Source organism: Pocillopora verrucosa, chromosome 2, assembly GCF_036669915.1.
Source record: "Pocillopora verrucosa isolate sample1 chromosome 2, ASM3666991v2, whole genome shotgun sequence".
NCBI classification, from domain to species: Eukaryota; Metazoa; Cnidaria; class Anthozoa; order Scleractinia; family Pocilloporidae; genus Pocillopora; species Pocillopora verrucosa.
In genome coordinates this window covers 12,627,365-12,647,212 of record NC_089313.1, presented here as the reverse complement: position 1 = coordinate 12,647,212, position 19,848 = coordinate 12,627,365, and the positions used below count along the sequence as shown (strand labels likewise).

General features: G+C 36.5%; 1 protein-coding gene across 1 annotated transcript in view; it reads right to left on the bottom strand.

Annotated features, from left to right (window-relative positions):
• The window catches only part of LOC131768914 (nucleoprotein TPR), a 34,665-nt gene that overhangs the window by 3,479 nt on the left and 11,338 nt on the right, over positions 1-19,848 (bottom strand). Inside the window, exons 23-51 of the mRNA XM_059084617.2 lie at positions 19,213-19,291; positions 18,694-18,837; positions 18,062-18,100; positions 17,309-17,443; positions 16,772-16,912; positions 16,141-16,251; positions 15,473-15,557; positions 14,914-15,012; positions 14,587-14,681; positions 13,848-14,135; positions 13,082-13,156; positions 12,620-12,808; positions 12,298-12,425; positions 11,432-11,717; positions 11,149-11,253; positions 10,158-10,364; positions 8,905-9,057; positions 8,061-8,531; positions 7,367-7,442; positions 6,706-6,961; positions 6,169-6,323; positions 5,082-5,430; positions 4,281-4,397; positions 3,778-3,850; positions 2,641-3,211; positions 2,176-2,408; positions 1,510-1,616; positions 894-991; positions 387-473 (exon numbers count right to left, since the gene is read on the bottom strand). Of these exons, the coding sequence (XP_058940600.2) occupies positions 387-473; positions 894-991; positions 1,510-1,616; positions 2,176-2,408; positions 2,641-3,211; positions 3,778-3,850; positions 4,281-4,397; positions 5,082-5,430; positions 6,169-6,323; positions 6,706-6,961; positions 7,367-7,442; positions 8,061-8,531; positions 8,905-9,057; positions 10,158-10,364; positions 11,149-11,253; positions 11,432-11,717; positions 12,298-12,425; positions 12,620-12,808; positions 13,082-13,156; positions 13,848-14,135; positions 14,587-14,681; positions 14,914-15,012; positions 15,473-15,557; positions 16,141-16,251; positions 16,772-16,912; positions 17,309-17,443; positions 18,062-18,100; positions 18,694-18,837; positions 19,213-19,291 (4,952 nt within the window). The remainder of the gene's footprint in view (positions 1-386; positions 474-893; positions 992-1,509; positions 1,617-2,175; positions 2,409-2,640; positions 3,212-3,777; positions 3,851-4,280; positions 4,398-5,081; positions 5,431-6,168; positions 6,324-6,705; positions 6,962-7,366; positions 7,443-8,060; positions 8,532-8,904; positions 9,058-10,157; positions 10,365-11,148; positions 11,254-11,431; positions 11,718-12,297; positions 12,426-12,619; positions 12,809-13,081; positions 13,157-13,847; positions 14,136-14,586; positions 14,682-14,913; positions 15,013-15,472; positions 15,558-16,140; positions 16,252-16,771; positions 16,913-17,308; positions 17,444-18,061; positions 18,101-18,693; positions 18,838-19,212; positions 19,292-19,848) is intronic.

The following is a 19,848-nucleotide window of genomic DNA, read 5'->3' as shown; positions in this document are numbered from 1 at the left end:
AGACAAACATTTTGAATGTAAGATTGAGAGAGAAAAACGATAAAATGACCATGATAATGATGTCCTGGTAGGTAGAGCTCAGCTCTGCTGGAAATATTTGAATACTATAAGGGAGTACAACATGGAATTTTCATTTCATTCCAGCACCCATGATCAGAACTACGTACCCTACTTACCATATTTACAACTGACTGATCTACCTTTGACATTAATTCTACCTCGTCTTCTTTTTGATTGATTTAGTAACAGAGCAACTTGTATCTTTCTTGCAAATCTATGTCTGACTATCTTCAAAACTGTTTCCTTCTTTTCCTTCCTGAGCATCTTAATGTCTTCCTGACAACTTGTGCAGCTTTTTTTCTCTCTTTTCCTCCTCACTGCCCTACCTGTAGGCACTACAAAGGAAGGTCTCTCATGAGAAGCTTCATCTGAGCCCCCCATAAGGTCCACTTGTGTGTCATCTACACGGAGCCCTTAAAGAAAAAAAGCAAAATTGGATTTGGAAAGACAATATTACAACTTACTTTCTGCAGAAAAAAAAAGAGACAAAAACAAAAAAATGAAAATGAAAATGAAAAAACTTGGCAGTCATTTATTGCATGAATCTGTAAAAAACATGTGAATTCAGAGGCTATATGCCCATTTGTGATTCTGTTTCATGCTGGTATCAGTCGGTTACACATTATCACAATGACCACCGTACACAGTTGAGTAGCAGCAGCAGCAAATAAAACAGATTTCAATTCTCCTATTTTGTTCCATGATTTGCATGGCAGCATAAAAAACCTTTCCTTGTTGTTTTTAGGGCAATAACCAAACTTAGGTTTTAATGTAACATTGCTTTTTAATCTTGCTTTGTTCTTCAGTTACCCAAAAGAATGCAAACCACTCACCTTCTTCTGACATGCCAAGTTCCAAAACACCTACAGATGACATAGAGCTCTCTCCAGGTGCAGCAAATGAGAATGATGAACGATTTATTTGTGGAGAACTAAAGACAAAAAAGGATTTTCTTCAGCTAAAGAAACAGTCACAAAATTTTACAAATCTCCAGACAGACAGATATTCCAGTACTGTAGCAGTTTTTCATTTTTACATCTCTAAGGAACCCCAAAGAAAAGGCTTTGTACTGCACAATCTCAAGACATTCCCGTTCTTTCCTTCAAAAAAAAAAAATAAAAGGCCTCAAACAACTCCTTGCTACTGAACTAATCTGACTGAACATCTTGTTTAGGATTGCCAATACAAATTCATAGCAAGGAAAAATTTCATTTCAAGTGTCCGTATGTTTGTCCAGGAATAGGGGTCCACAGTATAAAGGGCAGCATTGTTGCACACAGTTTTTCTGATTCTCAAAGTTGCTGGTGAACGAGTCGAAAGATTAATTGGTCATGTACATTTGCAGATATGGTTACCAAGTGGAATGCAGGTTCTTTGCTTGGTATGACATTACAATACTAAGGGAAGAGGTGTTGCACAAAAACTACTCTGCTCTGACACAGAACTTACCTTATAGCCTCAGCAAAACCATCAGTTCTCTTTGGTACATACAGTGTAGGGGTGCTGGGCACCATACAGTCTTCTTCTTCGTTAAATGGACCTGGAGCTGGTTGGCCCTGAATAACAATAATTATGCAATTTAAGACACAGGTTTAATGGGGGCTTCATTCATTTGTTACCAAGAGAGTTCATTTACTACCATGCCTTCAGTCTACCAAAAATGTCAATGGCCATTCTTAATATTGCAACAATCTAACCAACTGCAAGCAAAGTTCAAAGGACACTCTTTCGCACTTCAGTGGTCTCTTCAGTTCTTAACTCAAGTTCAAGGGATGGAAATGGCATGAAAAAGTTGAAAAAGTTGATATGTAATGCCTCCTACACTGTGCTTCAAAAGTTTGAGAAAATCTTGTATCATCTAAAGATAATTTCATTTGCTTGTCTTCCATTTGCACGCAACTACTTAATCAATTTTGAGAAAGAGAAATCTGGTATGCACAGAGTTCTTTTAACAGACATTTACAAATGAACAGGTATAGCAATGGCACTAACTTTGTACTCAGTTATAACCTTATGCAGCCAGCTACGGTTTTAATGATGCACTCATTACTTCTTGAGCAGTGTCAATCAATACTAGTGTAAGCTTCCAAGTGGGAAAAAAATTTCATGTCTCACCTGAGGAAATGAAAACGGTGGCAAATGGGACCTAGCAGACAGGAGACGTTGTGTAATTGTGACTGATGTTGTTGGTGTAACAGATCTCTGTGCGCCTTCCAATAACTGACTATCAACAGCAGCTCCTGTTGTAAGCTGCTCTGTTGTGGAAATCTCTCTTTCTACATTTGCATCAGAAGTCTCAGCTTGTTCAATCTCATTCTGATCCTGTATTTCTTCAGCAACATCTTCTTCTGTTGAAAATGAAATCATCAGTAGTTAGGGAGATAAAACAGACAATTAAATAGAAACAGACAGACCAAACATCCACAGAATGGGACCATGTTAAGACACATTTTTTTCCCCATGGACCAAAAAACATGCAATAATGAAGTTGCTGAATTGGGGGTGCGTCTTATAGCCGAGTGCGCCTTATAACCGAATAACTACCGTAACGGTAATTGTGAATAACCCAAAAAAACTAACCTCCTACTATCTCTCCAGCATCCTCTTCTCCCATCTGCCTTTCTTCAATTGCTGCTGCTTCCCGAACATTTTCATCCATGTCATCTTCATCATCATCGATCACTTCCACCACCTCTTGCTTTGGATCATCCTCTCCATTTTCGTCCATATCTTCATCATCTTCATCAACAACCTCTCCTTCCATGTACTCTGCTTCTTCATCTTCACCTTCATCATCTTCCTCCATCTCACCCACCTCTCCCTCAGCATAATCCTCATCCTGCTCTACATAATCTTCATCATCCTCCTCCTCTTCTCCTTCATCAAGGTTCTCTTCCTCAACATCTTCATCTTCATCACTTTCAATCAAAACTACCTCTGGTTCTATGGTTGTAGCTTGAATCACTTCTTGTCTTCCAGAATCTTGTGTCTCCTGGTCTTCTTCCTCCTCACCCTCTTCCCCATCATAACCATCAAAATCAAACTCTTCCTTTCCTTCTTCCTCTTCTTCAAGTTGATCATCACCTGTGCCATCTACAGCTGTGTCTTCAAATGCTTCTTGTGATGTTCCAACTTCATCTTCCACTTGAAGCTTGAGTTTGAATGTATAACACAATTAATTTATGGTGGCCTACAGCTTTTTTTTAGGTTACAAGTTACCTTCAGGGCTCAAATTGTTGTATGTTGGTTTTTCATTATAAAACACAGATAATAGTATAACCAAACAAACAAAAGCATTGAAAAAGAAGAATTACTTGCTGCTTTAAATTCTTTAAAATTCAGACAATTATTAAGGTGTTAGGTAACCTTAGGGAACTCTAATGTATAATATGCAACCTAAGTTGATTCCCCTGATCGTGGTAACTTTTAAAGTACCTGCACTGCTACCAAAAATAGTTACCAATTAAAAATAGTTAATATCATTGGTAGCAATAGCAGTTTTTGTATACTAAAACACAACTGACAAGAAATTGCTAAATTTAGACTAAGTAGCAAAAAAAACTGTTAAAAGAATAAATAGGATTTCCTACAAAGTTTACCAAGGTAAGAAGAAGAGACATTGTCCAAGTACAAAGGTAGTCATAATTTTGACTGGAATGACTGATTGAATCTACAGCTGACAGCAAAAAACAAATGAGTTTTCAATCCTAAACAAACCTCTACAGTCCTGATTTTCTTCGGCAGAGGTTCATCTTCTGTACTTGTACCTTCCACGACTTCAGTTGCACTTCTGTTACATAGAAAATCACTCATTAAGTGTGGAAATCACCCACTCAGACAATTATTTACCCTTTACACCCTAAAATTGGTATGTAAAATTATTCTCCATACTGTTCTTTAAACATTCTCTAAGAAGCTTATTAGGAGAAATTGTTTGACAATCAAGAGCTAATTTAGTTTGCGATCATTTCCTTTATTCTCATGCCCTTAATGTTTGATTCAGGGTTGATATTGTTAGGAGAAATTAGATGCTAGTATCTTAGGAGCCAAATGGTTAAGTTTCTTTACTTGGATAGTTCTCTCAACTAACTAATTATAAGTGTCTTACTCATTAAAAGAATAAAAAAAATTATAACAAATTAAATACTCTTTAAATGGGATTTCTCACTCAGCGTAACTTTGAAGATGTTCAAACAACATTGAGTATGTTGCAATTATACCTGTCAGTAACTTGAGATTCATCTCTCTGTCTCTTTCCTGATACCACAGCTGTAGATGGAGTAGGCTGCAGCTGTTCACTGGCTGTCACCTCAGTGGATGACACCTCAGACTCTCCTCTAAAGAGTTCAATTTCTCAGATTACAATTTGAATCAGCAATTGAAAAATGTTTGTAACTAATGTTTATGAATATGACCTACAAAGAACTGGTGGGTGGGGGGATCCAAAAGCTCTTGGATCCAGAAGCAGTGTGATGAAAACAATAATCTTTTTAGGCTGCCAATTTTTTCTAACTCTTGTCCTACACAAATGGACAAACTATTTGGAGAAATTATTAAGCCTTAGGATAACATTCAAAAGAAGTTACAAATGCAAGGCTGACATTAGAACAGAGCAAGTAAAACACCACTAATCTTAACTACATAAATGTAAGAAAAAAAAGATCTAAAATAACAAAACAACTAATTCTCAATAAATTCAGAAATCATTCCAGTACAAGTAGGGTGTTCGAGGCATTCACTTATTAACCCTTTACACCCTAACATCAGCATGCAAATGCTCTATACTGTTCTTCAAACATTTCCTATGGCACTGACACTCAGTTCTCATGAGCCTAGTGTTTGATTCAGCAATGATACCTTAGTGAGAAAATAGATGCTATATTTAGTCACCCTCAGAGTTCAAAGGGTCAAACAGCAGTATAAGCAAGCATTTATTGAATGCCCCCCTCTCCCCCTTGCCTCGTTTAAAAACATTCTACAGGTACTATCACACCACTTTTTTCTTACTGAACACCACTTACTGAGAAGGCTGTTGCTGCTGCACTTCTACAGTACTGGTGATTGGACGAACGGACACTGTGGTTGGTACAGAGGTTGACACACTGCTTGCTGTAGAAATTGCTGTTCCTGTCACCCTTATGGTTCCAGCAACACTTACAGCCTCTGAGGGGGTGGAAGTGACTGTTGGTAAAACAGTTGCAGTGGGGGTGGGTGTGCTTTGTGTTGGTGCAACTGCTATAGGCCGCACACTAGCTTTAGGTCCAGAGCGTTTAATTGTTGTGGGGGTGGTGGTTGGTTTTATTGTTGCTGTTGGTGGCACTAGAGATATTGGTGGTGCTGATGTAACAGTGATACTTGACGGTGTTTCTGCTGTAAAAAAACAATGAAATAGAGTTTCACTATCAAGCTTTGAATCTTTAACAACTCTGCTGTCAATTCAATGTTAATACTTCTTCATGAGAAGGCATCAGGGTTGTCAGATTAAGAGTTGCAGGAATTAAGACACAAGAACCAATGCCAAAGAATGGCTCACTATTTCTTTCAACAAGGAGTTTATCTGATCAATTAAGAGCTGCAAGAATGTAATTATTATCAAGTGTGGGTCTCTGAAGCACTGAAAACGGATATAATTGCCTCATTTAGGAACTAACAGAGATTACCCATGGACACTATGTTGGATTACTATCTACCACTTTGCATCCTAACACTGGTATACAAATTTTCCATACTGTTCTTTAACCATAATCCTATGGGAGGGAATTTGTTAAACAATAAAGAGTTTCTTTTAATTTAGGGGTGATACTGTAGGAGAAATAAGATGCCAGTCACTCTTAGCTGTTACACGGTGCAAAGACTACTCTAAATGATCCTTTCAGGCTGCTACTGACAAAGGCCTAACACTCAAAATGACAGCCTTTAAACTCTTTATGGTGGCTAATTAACATTTTTAACTCAGTTGATAACACTAAACTACCCTGTCATACTCTCCCAGTGACACAGCACTACAGTTTCTTTAGAAACTTACCCCCTTTAAGCCACTGAGTTGGTTCCGAATAAAGTACATGTGTGTTGATAAAATAGAAATTACCTTACGGAAACTGAACTAACCTTGAGTTGTTGTAGTCTCTGCTCCAGTAACTTCTCCTGAGGATGGTCTTGAAATGGAACTTGATGTATTGACTGCAAAAGACTTTATTTTCATCTGCTGTTTCTGTATCAGTGCTTGATATTGTTGCAGCTTCTGTTGAAGTTTTTCCACATCACTGTCGCAGTACAACCAAGAAAAGAATTGACATGTTAAAATATACTTTTCACTTCATTATTCACAGATTCAACAAATAATGGATCATTTTCTGTGTTCAAGCAGCAATTAAGCCCTTTTCAACTGCATTATCAACATTAACATTTTACAGGCCTGAGGGTAACAGAGTTAACCAACAACGATTTAGTCGTCAGTATATTAGTATCATGGAAAATACTTTGATATCACAGACTGTTACAATAGGGTTCTATGCTTAACTATATTCAAAGCAACCAAAAGGCAACCTAAAATTATGACATGATTGTCAGTAAGAAAATGCTGTCCACAAAAAAGGGAAAACCTTAAGGCAACATAATAGCAGAATTTAGAAAACTGCAACTTACACTTTTTCTTTCTGCCTGTACTCCTCTATTTGTTTCTTCATTTCTTCAACTGCCTTCTCCTTTGTGTCATTAGCTGTTTTATAATCTTGTAGCTCTTTCTCCAACCTTGTTACTTTCCCTTCACATTGTGAGTTCAAGACTTTCATTCTCATCTCAAATTCAGTCAATTGCTGGGTTACTGCCTCCTTCTCATCACTCAGTGACTTGTGTTTCTTCTTAAATTCTTCATTTTCTGCACTCAGTCTGTCCTTAGTAGCTGATGACAATCAGAAAGAAATTGCAAGATAACTATATGTGTTTCAACAACTCCCAAATACCCTTCTAGAAGCCACAGGAGAACATTTATATTGAGTTGCTGTTTCCAGTATGTTCTATACGCCTTCAAAGTACACTAATGTTTCTTTCTTGGTTGCCTGTTTATGTGGATCATTTCAGTTTACCAATCATGAAATATGCAGCTTAATAAATATCCAACACTACTCACCTCCACTTAAACTACTTATCAAAATGGCTTTAAATGGCTGCATCTGCTCAATTAAATGGCTGCATCTTTTTTTTTTTTTTTATACAGAGGTTGGAAATAATCTTATTTAATCATTCTCCTTCTACATTAATTACTTCTTAATGAAAACCTTGACATCGCTTCAAACTCATTCCTTACCTGAAAGCTGCTGCAGCCTTTCTCTGGCTTGTATTAACACTTTCCTGTTCTTATCCTCTTTCTCCTTCAGGGATGTCTACAGTAAGTATGGAAAATGAGGCAGCATTAGTCTCTTGTTGGTTTGGTTTTATCACGAACTTAACTGTTCAATGTAGTCTTATCCAAACTGCTGTGCTCTACAGACTTCATTCATTAACCTCAAACTGCCTTAAGTGACCAAAATAACATTTCCTCTTTTCAACATCAATAAAAAATTGAATAGACTAGCAATGGGAATAAAGAAAAATATCAATAAGGGACTACAGGTTGATCCAATACCAAATCTCCATAATAACATCATAATTGTACTGAAAATAGTAAAGAGAATTATTTATGAGATCTTGGGAGTAAATGGATGCTACAATAATTCTTATTTACATTGTGCTGAGATGAAAGGCTATTTGAAAATTTTGCAATCATGATTCAAATTTTCACACATCTCTTTTACCATTTTGAAGTAGTGAGTCAAAACTAATATTCTCCACACTGTTCTCTCTATACTTTCTAGGGTAAAAATGAGGAGAATTTGTTTGACAATCAGGAGCTTCCTGAATTGATGATCACTCCCATTACTCTCATGACCTTTAAAATTGATTCAAGAGTGATGATGTAGAGAGAGAAATTAGATGCCAGTCACTTTCAAGAGTTTACTAACCTTATTCTGCTCATCCAACTCTTTCAGTTTTTTGACCTCATCCATTGCAGTCTTCAACTGTTCTGTTAACTCTTTCACCTTGTTCTCTTCTGATGCCAGATCAGCAGTACCACTAGATGCATCACCTGGTGATACTCCTTCTGCTGTGGCCTGCCCAGAGTCTTCAAATTTCTTTTTCAGTTCCTCCATTTCCTTAGTTTGTTCCTCATGTTGAGTCTTGTAATGACGAGCTATCTTTTTAAGTTTTTTTACTTCCTCATCAAAGTTCTTTACCTGTTCTGTTAGCTCTTTGATCTTGTTCTCCTGTGCAGCAACATCAACATTTTCTGCAGCTGTCACCCCAGAAGATGCAGCTTCTGCTGTTCCGTTAGCTGTGGACTGCCCAGCCTCATTGGTCTTTTTCTTGAGCTCTTCCATCTCCTTTGTTTGCTCATCAACTTGGGTCTTGTAACGACGAGCTATTCGTTTCACCTTTAGCAACCAAACATAATCCATCAGGATAAAAAATTTTCAGATACAAATGTCCTGTCACCTCTCACATATTTTGATTGCATCAATCCTTTATACCATTTGCTAATAGGCTGATCAATTCAAAGCTTCAACATCCCCCTCCTCATGGAGTCCACAAGCATTAGACTGTCATCCATGCCCTGGAGGTGAGGCATTTGAAACTTGCCTAGGTGGGGTGGGGAATTTGAAGGGCTTAAAAAAAACAATTTCAAATTCAAGGATACTGAGATACTGCCATCCAATGCTCTACCATGGAACTACAAAAGATTTCCGTGGTGCTCTAGCCCATATTCTATGCTCACAAGTGATCAAATGTGTTTGGGCAAATTCTAACCTGCAGCAGGGTTGCGTTCTTTTCGTTGACTTCTTTTGTCTTGGCTTCTACAGATGCCTTTAGTGATTCTACTTCCTGCTGCATTTTAGATAGTTCTTTCTGATGTTCTTCTTTCAAACTTCCCAGCTGATCAGTGGATTTTTGTGACATTGCCTGAAATAGTATTTCTAGCAATAAGCATTGCACATATGTGAAGATAACACATTCACATTAATGTGAACTTATCTCCTGACCAAAACATATGGGACAATCCCTTCTCACCTTTCCAAATATTCCTTTTTTTTCTGATCAACATGAAACTTCTCCCTATAATATCCTTACATAATCCAGCAAACAGCTGGTAGAAGGTTTCCTCTTGATCTAACACCAAATTCTTATAACTAATTTTAAAAATATGTGTAGCAGCTAGAGGGGAGAATTACCAATCAGATCTTGGGAGTTAAAGGGTTAAACAAAAGAAAAGTTAGGTGAAATTATTCTTCATTAGATCCAGAGTTAAGTTTGTGATTTACTTCTGTTGCCTTGTTCACCCAAAAAATTATTTGAACTAATCTAGTAAGGAATGTGAATTTTGAAATACTTGACTACATCTCCTGTTTCCCTTTACAATTCTTTCATGCTCTAGCCACATCTAGTGCCTTTCACAACAGAATGGAGCAAAGTCAAGGCTTCCCTATTTGTTAACTATATGTCATGGCTACAGAATCAATATGTTTTGATCTGAACAGGGCACAACAATCCAATTGCTTTTAAATTAAGACATAAGCTCTTAACCCTTTAACTCAATGATCTACTTGGTAATTCTACCCTCTAGCTTATACACATTTTGTTGTAAATCAGTTAAGAGAATTAGGGGTTACATCAAGATAACAACTCCTATGCTATAAGTTTGAGTATTCTCATTATCTGCTTCCTGGATATTGTATGGATATCGTAGGAAGAAGTTACATGCTGATCAATTCCGTGAGTTAAAGAGTTAAACTAGAAACTGATTGATTGTTAATTCTCCCCTCCAGCCGATACACATTTCCTTGTAAATTAGTTACAAGAATTTGGTGTTACATCAAGATGACAACTTCTACCCAAAAAGTTGGAGTATTCTCATCACTTGTTTCCTGGATAATGTATGAATTTAATAGGGAGAAGTTACATGCTAATCACTTTTGGGAGTTTGAGGATTTAAACCATAAATGATCCTATGATACCAAAAGATATCATACTTGGCACTGATAGTACAGAAAGTGGAACTTTACCCTTAATCCTGCTAACTCTCCTTGTGTTTTTGACAAGTCAGATTTCAAGGATTCTGTCTGAGTTCTTATTCTTTGATTATCAGCTTTCAAGCTGGATATCTGCTGCTGAAACTGTTTCTTTTCCTCTTTAATTCTCTTATACTCATCAACATCAACATCCTTGTACTGTTCTGTCAACTGTTTGATCTTTGCTGTCCAGCGCACAATCTGTTAAACAAAGTGTTGATGTTTGATTTGCCCCATTTTCCATATAACAATCAGAAGATTCTTTTCAGAAAAAAATCTTTTTTTTAGTCTAAAACCTTTACTTATTCCTACTACATGCAACAATTTTGCTTTTGCCAATTAGGCCATTTAAATTTTTTTTTCAACAATTATTTCAAGAACTCCTTCCAAGTATTCAAGGCACCGTTGTATGACTTATTTTATTAGTTAATAGATAATATGTACTTATTGACTGAGTGGGAGGGCCAGATGGGAAAATATTTGCTTTGAGGAAATGATGAGTAGATTGAGTGCAGCATTGTCCATGCATCAGGACTAGGATCCAGATATCTTCCTGTCTGGCATGATATAACTTATTCAATAAGCCATTTGTCACCCAACCTTTGGTCTTCCTTTTCCTTCCTTGCTTCCTTCAGCTCACAGCTCGCAGGACTGTACAGGTTTGTACTGCCCTGCTTACAGCAGTGCAAAGGCCCTTACACAGGGATTTTTGTCTAATGTTTTTCAATAAAAGCCTGTCCAGGGCCTTATGGATTGTGGTGTGATAAAATTGTGTACGATACTCACACAAGAAAACATCTGAAGGAAAAGATGTTTGTTCATTGCAGTAAAAATCATTAAGTAAATACTTCAACAATTTTCTCAAGATTTAGAGTCACCACAATCAACAGAAGAGTCAAGCTATCAACTGAGAATTGCAAGCTCTCCATGGCTGTAATGCCTGGCATCTCTCTCCCTTTTGTTGATTATGATGAGCTAGACTTGCCTCATTTTTAAGAGCTGTTTTCTCGGCCAACAAAGCATCTTTCTGTGATGTAAGTGACTGCACACCATCCTTCAGAGGTTTCATCTCCCCCTCTAGTCCCTTGATCTGGGCAAAAACCATAATAACATCAGGATCAGTTTAACAAATGGACCAAAATTTTCCATTGTCCATAACCTCAATGATCATTATAGAAATAACTTCAACAATGTTCAAAACTTATTAAGTGAAACCACAAGGCGCAACCAAGTGGTTTCACTGCAAAGTGAATTAAAATAAAACAAACCTTTTCTGCAAGCTCTTTTACTGTCTTTTCAGCTCTCTCTTTTTCATTTGTCAGTACTTTATTGCTCTCAATAACTTCATTCAGTCGCTCCACTTTCTCCATGATCTCTGCATGCTGAGCTGCAGTCTGAGTGTTGATCTCTGACTGTGTTCTTTCCTCAGTCATGTTCTTCTGCAGATCTGCCACTTGTGCCTCTAAGTATTCACAGCGTTGCTGGTAGCGAATACTTTCAGACTGAGACAGTTCACACTTGGTCTCAGAGATCTCCTTTTCCCGACGAACAAATCTTTAAACCAACAAAAAGTAGTAATTCAGTATTACCAACTGAGTTGATAACATATTGGCCACTGTTAAGAGTTTAAAGCTGACATTTTGAGCATTAGCCCTTTGTCAGAGAGATTGGAGGAATTGTAGGTTGTGTATGCAGAAAATGGAGCTACCCTATAGGTGAGAATATGGTGACGAGAAAAGAAGATAAACAACTTGAATGAAAGTAGCGATTAGTCGTGTTAGGCAAACCCAAAACTAACATGGTGTTCTTTTGAAAATCTCCACAACATACAACAAGGGTTATTTTCAGTTTGAACCCTTCCCCCATTCCTTTGATATTCCATGTTAGCTTCGGATCATTGATAGCATCAGAGCAACTATGCACCTACCCCTACCCTAACCCAACAACAGTCAACTGATAAAAATTTAGGGTTAATGTTAGATTAGGGGAGGGGTGGGTTCGCAGTAAGCTTCATATTTTTCTCTACAGAAACTGACCTTTGAAAAGCCATGAAAAAAAATTTAAAACACTTTTCTTCAATACCTACACGTATAGATGACAAATCAGTTATAAAAAAGAGTAATAGTATACAAACCTGATGATTTCCCAGAGTTCTTCAATACTTTTGTTAGCCTCTTCCCCTCCTTCTAGCGCCACACCCTCTTGGAGTGTCACAGGGATGTTCAACGCCATCTGTTTACTACCAGCAAGTTGGGAACTGAGCTAAAGGATGGATTGAGAATCAATTTAAAATATAGTTAATAAGCAAAAAAATATATATGTAGAATGCCAGTGTTTCTGTCTCTTTATCATCTTTTTGATATTGATAATCTTGGGTTACCTGATACAAAATTGATCAGCTGCTATGACAATGCAATCTGAACATGAGTTAGTGGAAAAATAGAATCAATACAAACCTTTTCTAGTTGGCCATGAAGCATAGAGTTCTGATTCACAAGGTCAGCACAGCGAGCCTCTAGTTTTTTGGCTTCTGAGGCTTTTGCCTTTTTCTGATCCTCCCAAGACTTGGCATATTCCTCTAATTTCTGCTCTGCTGCAAGGGCACGGTCCTCTACTTCTTTAAATTTACTACTCTGTTCTTGAAGCTGGAGAAAAAATAATTAAAAAAGTTACTCACAATATCACCACAGTGAAAGCAGTTGATAATTTATGCCATCTCTTTCCTAAAAGGTGCAAAGATGCATAGTTTATTTGAGCAATAATACAAGACTCTTGTCCAACCAGTTGAACACAGTTGTATTTGTAAATAGGTGTTAAAAAGCAAATGTTAACAGGACCTTCAAGATGCAAGCATGATAATGATAGTTTTCTTATAGCTCAACATTATGACATTAATGACTGACTTTAATTTACAGTACCTGTTCTTTAGCTGTGGACAAAGCTTGAACATCATTAGCATGGAGGACAAGTTCTCTCTCATACTTATCTTGAGCCTACAGAAGTAATAAAAAAGTGTATTAAGTGTATTAAATACTATTTTGGTTCTGAGCAATTGCATATTCCTTGCAAGCATTGTAGGCTTAGTACAAATTAAAGGGGTTTAACCCTTTTACCCCAAAGATCTCATTTTGTTTAGTACTTCTTGTTACTGTCTGCCATACAATTATAACAATTTGTTGGTTTGGAGAATTCGGTGTTGGATCAACTAATGAACCCCTAATTGATATTTTTCTTTATTCTCATTGCTTGTCTGCTTGATACTGTATTGATATTGTAAGGAGAAATTCTGTCTTCTCACTCACTGGAGTTAAGCAGTTAAGGTGGCTATCAACTCAAACATAAAAGTTTCATATTGGTAACTGTACTGAAGACTCTAGTCTTGTCTTTTTTTAAAGTTGTCATTTGGGCATCTCAAATTATACAGTGGTTATCAGACATTTTAGCTGACAGAAAAAAATTCAAAGAAAACCACAAGTGTACATTTGTGTTATTCTCCCCCTCCCCCCCCTCTAAAAAAAAATTATTTAAAAGTATTTCAGATAATTCAACTTGTATTACATGTGAATGCTGCTACATGTAAGACATTTGGGTAAGGATAAATGTTTGAGTAATCTAACTTAATGTGTGACTGTGGAGAACCAAAAATTGGGAAATCATTAAAAATTAATTTCTGTTTAACATTACCTCTGCAGCCAACATAGCCTGTTCCTTCAGTTCCTCTTTGGCCGTCATCTCAGCAGCAGTAGATGTCTGTGCCTTCTTTAAAGCTTCATCCAGCTCCCCCCTAACCTTACTCAACACGTCTCGTAAACTCTTGGTTTGTGACTCTGCTTCTCTGGTTAATTTGGCTCTTGCTGCACTGAGATCTTGGTTTGAGGCTTGAAGAGTGGCCATCTGAGATTTGTACTGGGCAATTTCTTGCTCTGCTGTCTTGAGTTTACCCTCAGTAGATCGTTTAAATTCATCACTTGCCTAAAAATTTGAAGAAAAGCTTTGCTATTTAGCCTGGATTCCATGTGATTACTACTAACAGTATAATTCTCCAGATTCACTTCCAAGATCTCCTTAGTATATCTCCTTACTGTCTGCCCAACAGTTGTTATGATGTTAGTTCTGAGAATTTGGTATTTGATTACCAATAATCCCCTTGTTGATTTTTTTTTATTCTTGTCACTTGTCTGCTTAATAATATTGTTTTGTAAGGATAAATTCTGTCTAGGTCACTCGTGGGAGTTAAAGGGCTTAAATGGGGTCTGAATTACCAAGTCAACTGTGGCTCTAAATTGCAGTGTATCTCTACAATTAAATGTTTACAAAGAACTGAGACAGCTGATGGCAGACTGAATTCAGTCTGAATTCTGAAGTCTGAAGTCTGAAGTCTTAAGACTTAAAAACAATAGTTCTGTATTCCACACTAACTTACCTTGTTCAAGTCACCAAGGGCTGATTCATTGGCTTCTGACATGGATCTAAATTGTTCAACATGTTTTTTGGCTTGGTCCAATTGTTCCTCAAGGCCTGTACAAACCAACAGACAAGTTCACCACAGTATTACTAAACTCAGCATATAAAACAAAGTATATAAGTTCACCGAAGAAAAGAGGTATGAGAATTTCCCCGTCAGACACCCAATTGTACCTGCTCATTTGCCAATTGGAAGCCGAGATGCATTTCAGACAGGTTTCAAAGTTTCAGATGTCTTTGCTGTGAATTGAAGAATGATTCCAAAGAGAACATTGTCAGAGCTCACCTTTGATTTTTACCTCTGCAGTGCTTAATTTCAACTCAAATTCCTGAATCTTGATGGTGTACTGTTCTTCAACTTCTTTTCTGATCCTCTCTTCATCAGCTAAGAGAAGTTAAGTAACATCATAACACATCTGATTACGTTAATTGAGGAATTTGGATCATAAAAATATACTTTCCAATGACTATTTTAAAAACAAATTAAACTGGAAACAAGTATGCTGTTCTAAATTAGACAAAATCACTGAAAACTTTGAAATACATAATTCAAAATCTTGGAGTGTGAAACACCTTTTATTAGACAAAAAAAAGGCATTTATTTCCATATTTCATGATTCAAGAACAGAAAAAATAGCTTGAAGTGCATTCATGGCAGACATTTTCCACAGATATGGCTCAGAACTGTCCATGAGAAGTCACCAAAAGTGTTTACATTTAGTTGGTTCTGTCCACAACAAAAAGGCTCCAGTCACCACACAGGTGGTGAATTGTAAGCTTCCAACACTTTTAATAAGGCATCTACATACATTTGGCCAAAAAAGAGACTGAAATGAAACACTCACCTTCTTGGAGAGAACTCGTATCTTTTCCTAAAATGTCAGCTATTCGTCTTTCAGCAGCTTGCAGTTGGGCTTCAGCTTGAGTACACTGTGTGAAAAAAAACAAAATGATTGACATATTTGGGTTGTCAAAAGGAAAATTTATAGCATTAGTGAAACATCCTGTTTGTTGTATGTGTTTAGGTCACCTTATTATTATTAATATCAACCATTCCTATGAGCCACAACAGAAGCTTAAAGCAGAAACCTTCACAAGCTTCTGGCCACAAATAATATCAACATCCATTCCAACTTTAAGTTTTTGTAAGGCTTCAAAAGCCTTCAAGTCTCTATGTTTGTTCAAGTAATACATTTGACTGTATACCAGCAAATCAAGCTAATAGCCACTGATCAGATCCTCATTTTAAGAGCTGCAGTACAAACATTTCTTTGCCTGCAAGAGGGTTTGAGCAAAGCAAGCCAGCCTGAGGTCTACACTTAGTCTAAGAGACACGTCACAGATCTCTTGCCCACTGGCTTTGTCCAACGCCTCAAACTTTCTCACTGGTGAAGAAAAGCTGGTGCCACGGCCCTTAATTAATGGTGAGGGCTTCCTCCCAGGCTGGTCATACTTTAGTCCTTGTTACACTGGGTTTCACTGCACTGAACTTTAAAAAGTCAACAACACTTACTCTGAGCTGCACTGAGTCAACATCCCTGGTTGAAGTTAGCAGCTGTTCCCTTGCTTGCTGGTGAGTTTTTATCTCTGCATTCAGTTGTGATTGTAGTTCTTGAACACGGTTCTGTTTTTTTAAACAAATTTTTTTCCCATTTTCTGCATAAGTAATGTATCTCATGGAAGACAATATTTATTTCAACTTTCCAAACTTTACAACAAAAGCAGAACTCATCAAGTATCCTTAATTATTAAAGCTGGATTGACAAGTTAAAGTTACTGTCAGTTAACAAAATCTGGTAAAAATTTTTTTTTTTTGGCTCTTTAGTGAGAGAAAGCAATTAACTTTAATTTGCCAGAAAAATTGTAAAATCCTAATAAGAATATTATGCAAGATACAGATGAAAGAATGTTTTAGGGAACCTGTACCAAAGAGTAAAAGGTGTCATAATCCTAAAGGCCTCCAGCAAAGTGATGACCTTTTCTGCCAACTTTTGTGCAGGATCTGTATATTTTGTTTACATTGCACAACAAAGAGAATTGTTGGCACATTTTGCACAACATTGACAAATAAGAGTCCAAAATGAGAAAAGTTGTCAGAGAGTAAATAAGAAAGTACAAAAACAATAGCAATAGCCATTTCTCACCTGCCAGGTATCAATGACACTCTTGTGATGCTTGTCTTCAGATTCCAGCTTCCTCTTCAGTAGATTTACTTCACGCTGTAAGGTCTCAACTTGAGAACCAAGTCTTGTTCTTGCCTCAAACTCAGACCTCTCTAAGTTATTCTTTAATGAAGAGTATACAGGTGAAATCATAGGGGTGAGGAGTTCCAAATGATTTGACATACTCATGGTAATGTGGTATCATCAACTGAGTGATAACATAAATTGGCCGCCATGAAGAGTTTTAAACCTGAAGGTTTGAGCATTAGCCCCTCATCAGAGTAGATGACTCATTTGATTAAACCACATTACCCTAACCCTAACCCTAACCCTTACTCCCCCACCCATGAAGCACCAAAGTTTCTTTAGAAAGTAACCCCCTTTGACATACTCATGGTCAACTTAACAGAACCTGACGTGATGAAATAGATTCACAGCAGCTATAATGTATGGAACTTACTAGACATGATGGTTGCATCAACCTGTGTTTAGAGTGATTTATTTACATTTCTGACTAACCTGAAGAGTCTGTAGATTTGTGACCAGAACATTTTGTGATTTCTGATGTTCCAACAAGCTTTTGTTTTCCTGCATTAGACGAACTTCTGACTCCTTCATCATGGCTTTCTCTGCTTTCAGATTTTCACAAGTGACCTGAAATTTAATGAGAAAACAGAATGCTCCATAAGGATCAGCAACCATCAGTTTTGGAAAATAATACTGTCACCTTTTACTACAAAGTATGGTACTTGTTTTAATTAACCACTAAAAGAAATTAATCATCTTTGCTCTATCACTTCATCATTATAAATTGTGTGATGCATTTAAGTTAAAGAATAATCAACATGCAGCATGTTGTAAGTGACTCCAGCCTGCTTCAGTAAGTTGCACTAACTTTTCACCTTCAATAAGAAGACATAATCTATGGTTTAAGCTGTACATGGGTGATGTTTTGTTGAGGTTTCCTACAGCTCTATGTATCTTACTCTCATAACTAGCAAATGACAATGTAAACAGGTCATAAAATTGTGACCTTTCACATTTGTGTGTAACTTTTCTAGAAAATAGGGCAAACACATACCTTTTTTACATGCTACATATAAGTAAAACAGGTAAGAAACAGGCTAATGAACTTTTCAAAGAGCTCAACTGATCAACCAAATGGATCACTACACAGCTCATTAAAATTAGGACAGTTCTGTATACATTTTAGCCTAAAGTGTTAAAAATTGTTCTCTCACAGCAAAATTACAACTAAGTAAAGAAACCCACCTCAAGTTTATTTAACTTTTCTTTAGTGTTTGTCAGTTCCTATTTAAAAAAGAAACAATACAAGAACAATGATGTCTAGGACACAAACCATTTCATGTACTCATCTAGAGTATGCATAGAAAATTTTTAAGGGAAGAGGCTCTTTCGTGTCTTTTTCACTCCCAAATCTTTATTTCCACTGTTGACAAACCATCTGGTAAGTATTTTTTAATGAGTAATCTTCCACTAGTCCAGCTTTCCACAACAATTTCTTTAAAAACATTCAAAGATGTGACATACTGACACAACACGTTGCTAGATTCAGACTGAGGTGAAAATTCCTTGATCAAACTAACTAAACTGACCAGCCAAGTCTACCTTGATTTCAAGGCTTTTTCCTTCATTTTAACTTAAAAGTAAATTCAACTAATATGCTTTTTTTTTAAAACAAAATGAGAAAGGATCTGAAATAAAAATGGACCAATGGGGCTGTAATTAGTTCATAAACTAGTGACAGTAGCTGCAATAACTACAATTGGTTTATAAGCTATATAAATCTGTCTGAATTTTTCTTGAAAGTCATCTATTAAAAGGCACTTTTTAACTGATCTCAATCTTTGGTTACTCCTCTTAAACCTGGTATATTAACACACCTGTGACACACTGTCAAGAGTGGCTTGCAACTTGCTGAGTGCCGTCTGCAAGCTATGAGACTTCTCAGATGCAGCTGATGCTTCTTTCTTGAAAGCCTCAGAGTTTGACTTTAGCATTCCATAACGTTCCTCAGCAAACTCCAGCTGTGGCAAGAGAATGTAAAATTGTTAAGCTGGATTCATGAAATCATTGAATAAATGATAAAAATACCACACTATCTTCTTTCTTACCTCCTAGGTTGGTATAGACAAAATTTTCAGCTGTGACTTGAAGTTTTTTTTTTTGTATTATTATCATGAGAATTAACTGAAAGTGTAAACATTTGAAGACAAAGGCTTTTAAAAAGTTCATATTTCCTGAAAATATTGATGGAATGCTTGTAACCAAGGGATACTTTCCTTCCAAAAAAGGTTGGCTAGAGATTAACAAAAAAATACATGAAATTTGTTCCCTGATCAACAGCAGTTTTTCTGAAACCTGTTAAACTCACAAGAAGGAAAGAAATTTATAAAACTCACCTGAGACTTCAATCTGGCATTACTTCCATTTAATTCAAGATTCTCAGCTTGCAATTTATCTCGCAGCTCATTCGATTTCCTTTAAAAAAAAAAAGGAACACGTAAGACATTTCAGGAAAAAAATTTACTTTTTAGAAAGAAAGTCTGAACTAGCTTTTTTCTTTCATGTTAAATTATAAGGAATGAAATGATCATCAGAGGTTAGCTGTCAAAGTGAGAATATTTTTCAGGCTTCCTTCTGTATTTTCTTTGACTGCAGCTCATTTGAAAGGATCACCTCATTACCTAATCAGAATCTATTACAGGAACAAAGAACCACTGAAAATTTCTATGCTCAAAATACACAGCCCAGATGGAAGTGGAGCCCAACTAGTATCTGTGATGCACAGGTTGGAATCCTATCAAAATCTGAATTTTTCCAGGATTTATTCCCAAAAATATTTAAACAATGCAGCTCACCAACAACAATAATTTCCTTATTAGTAAAGATTTGATTGATGAATCAAAAAAAAAAAAGGAAAATATATCATAAATTTACAAGGATATCTTGTTTCAATGTGGTTAATGTATTTATAAACATTCAACCTTTTAAAATATCAAGAAGGAAAAATATCAATTAGGGGATTATTTATTGAT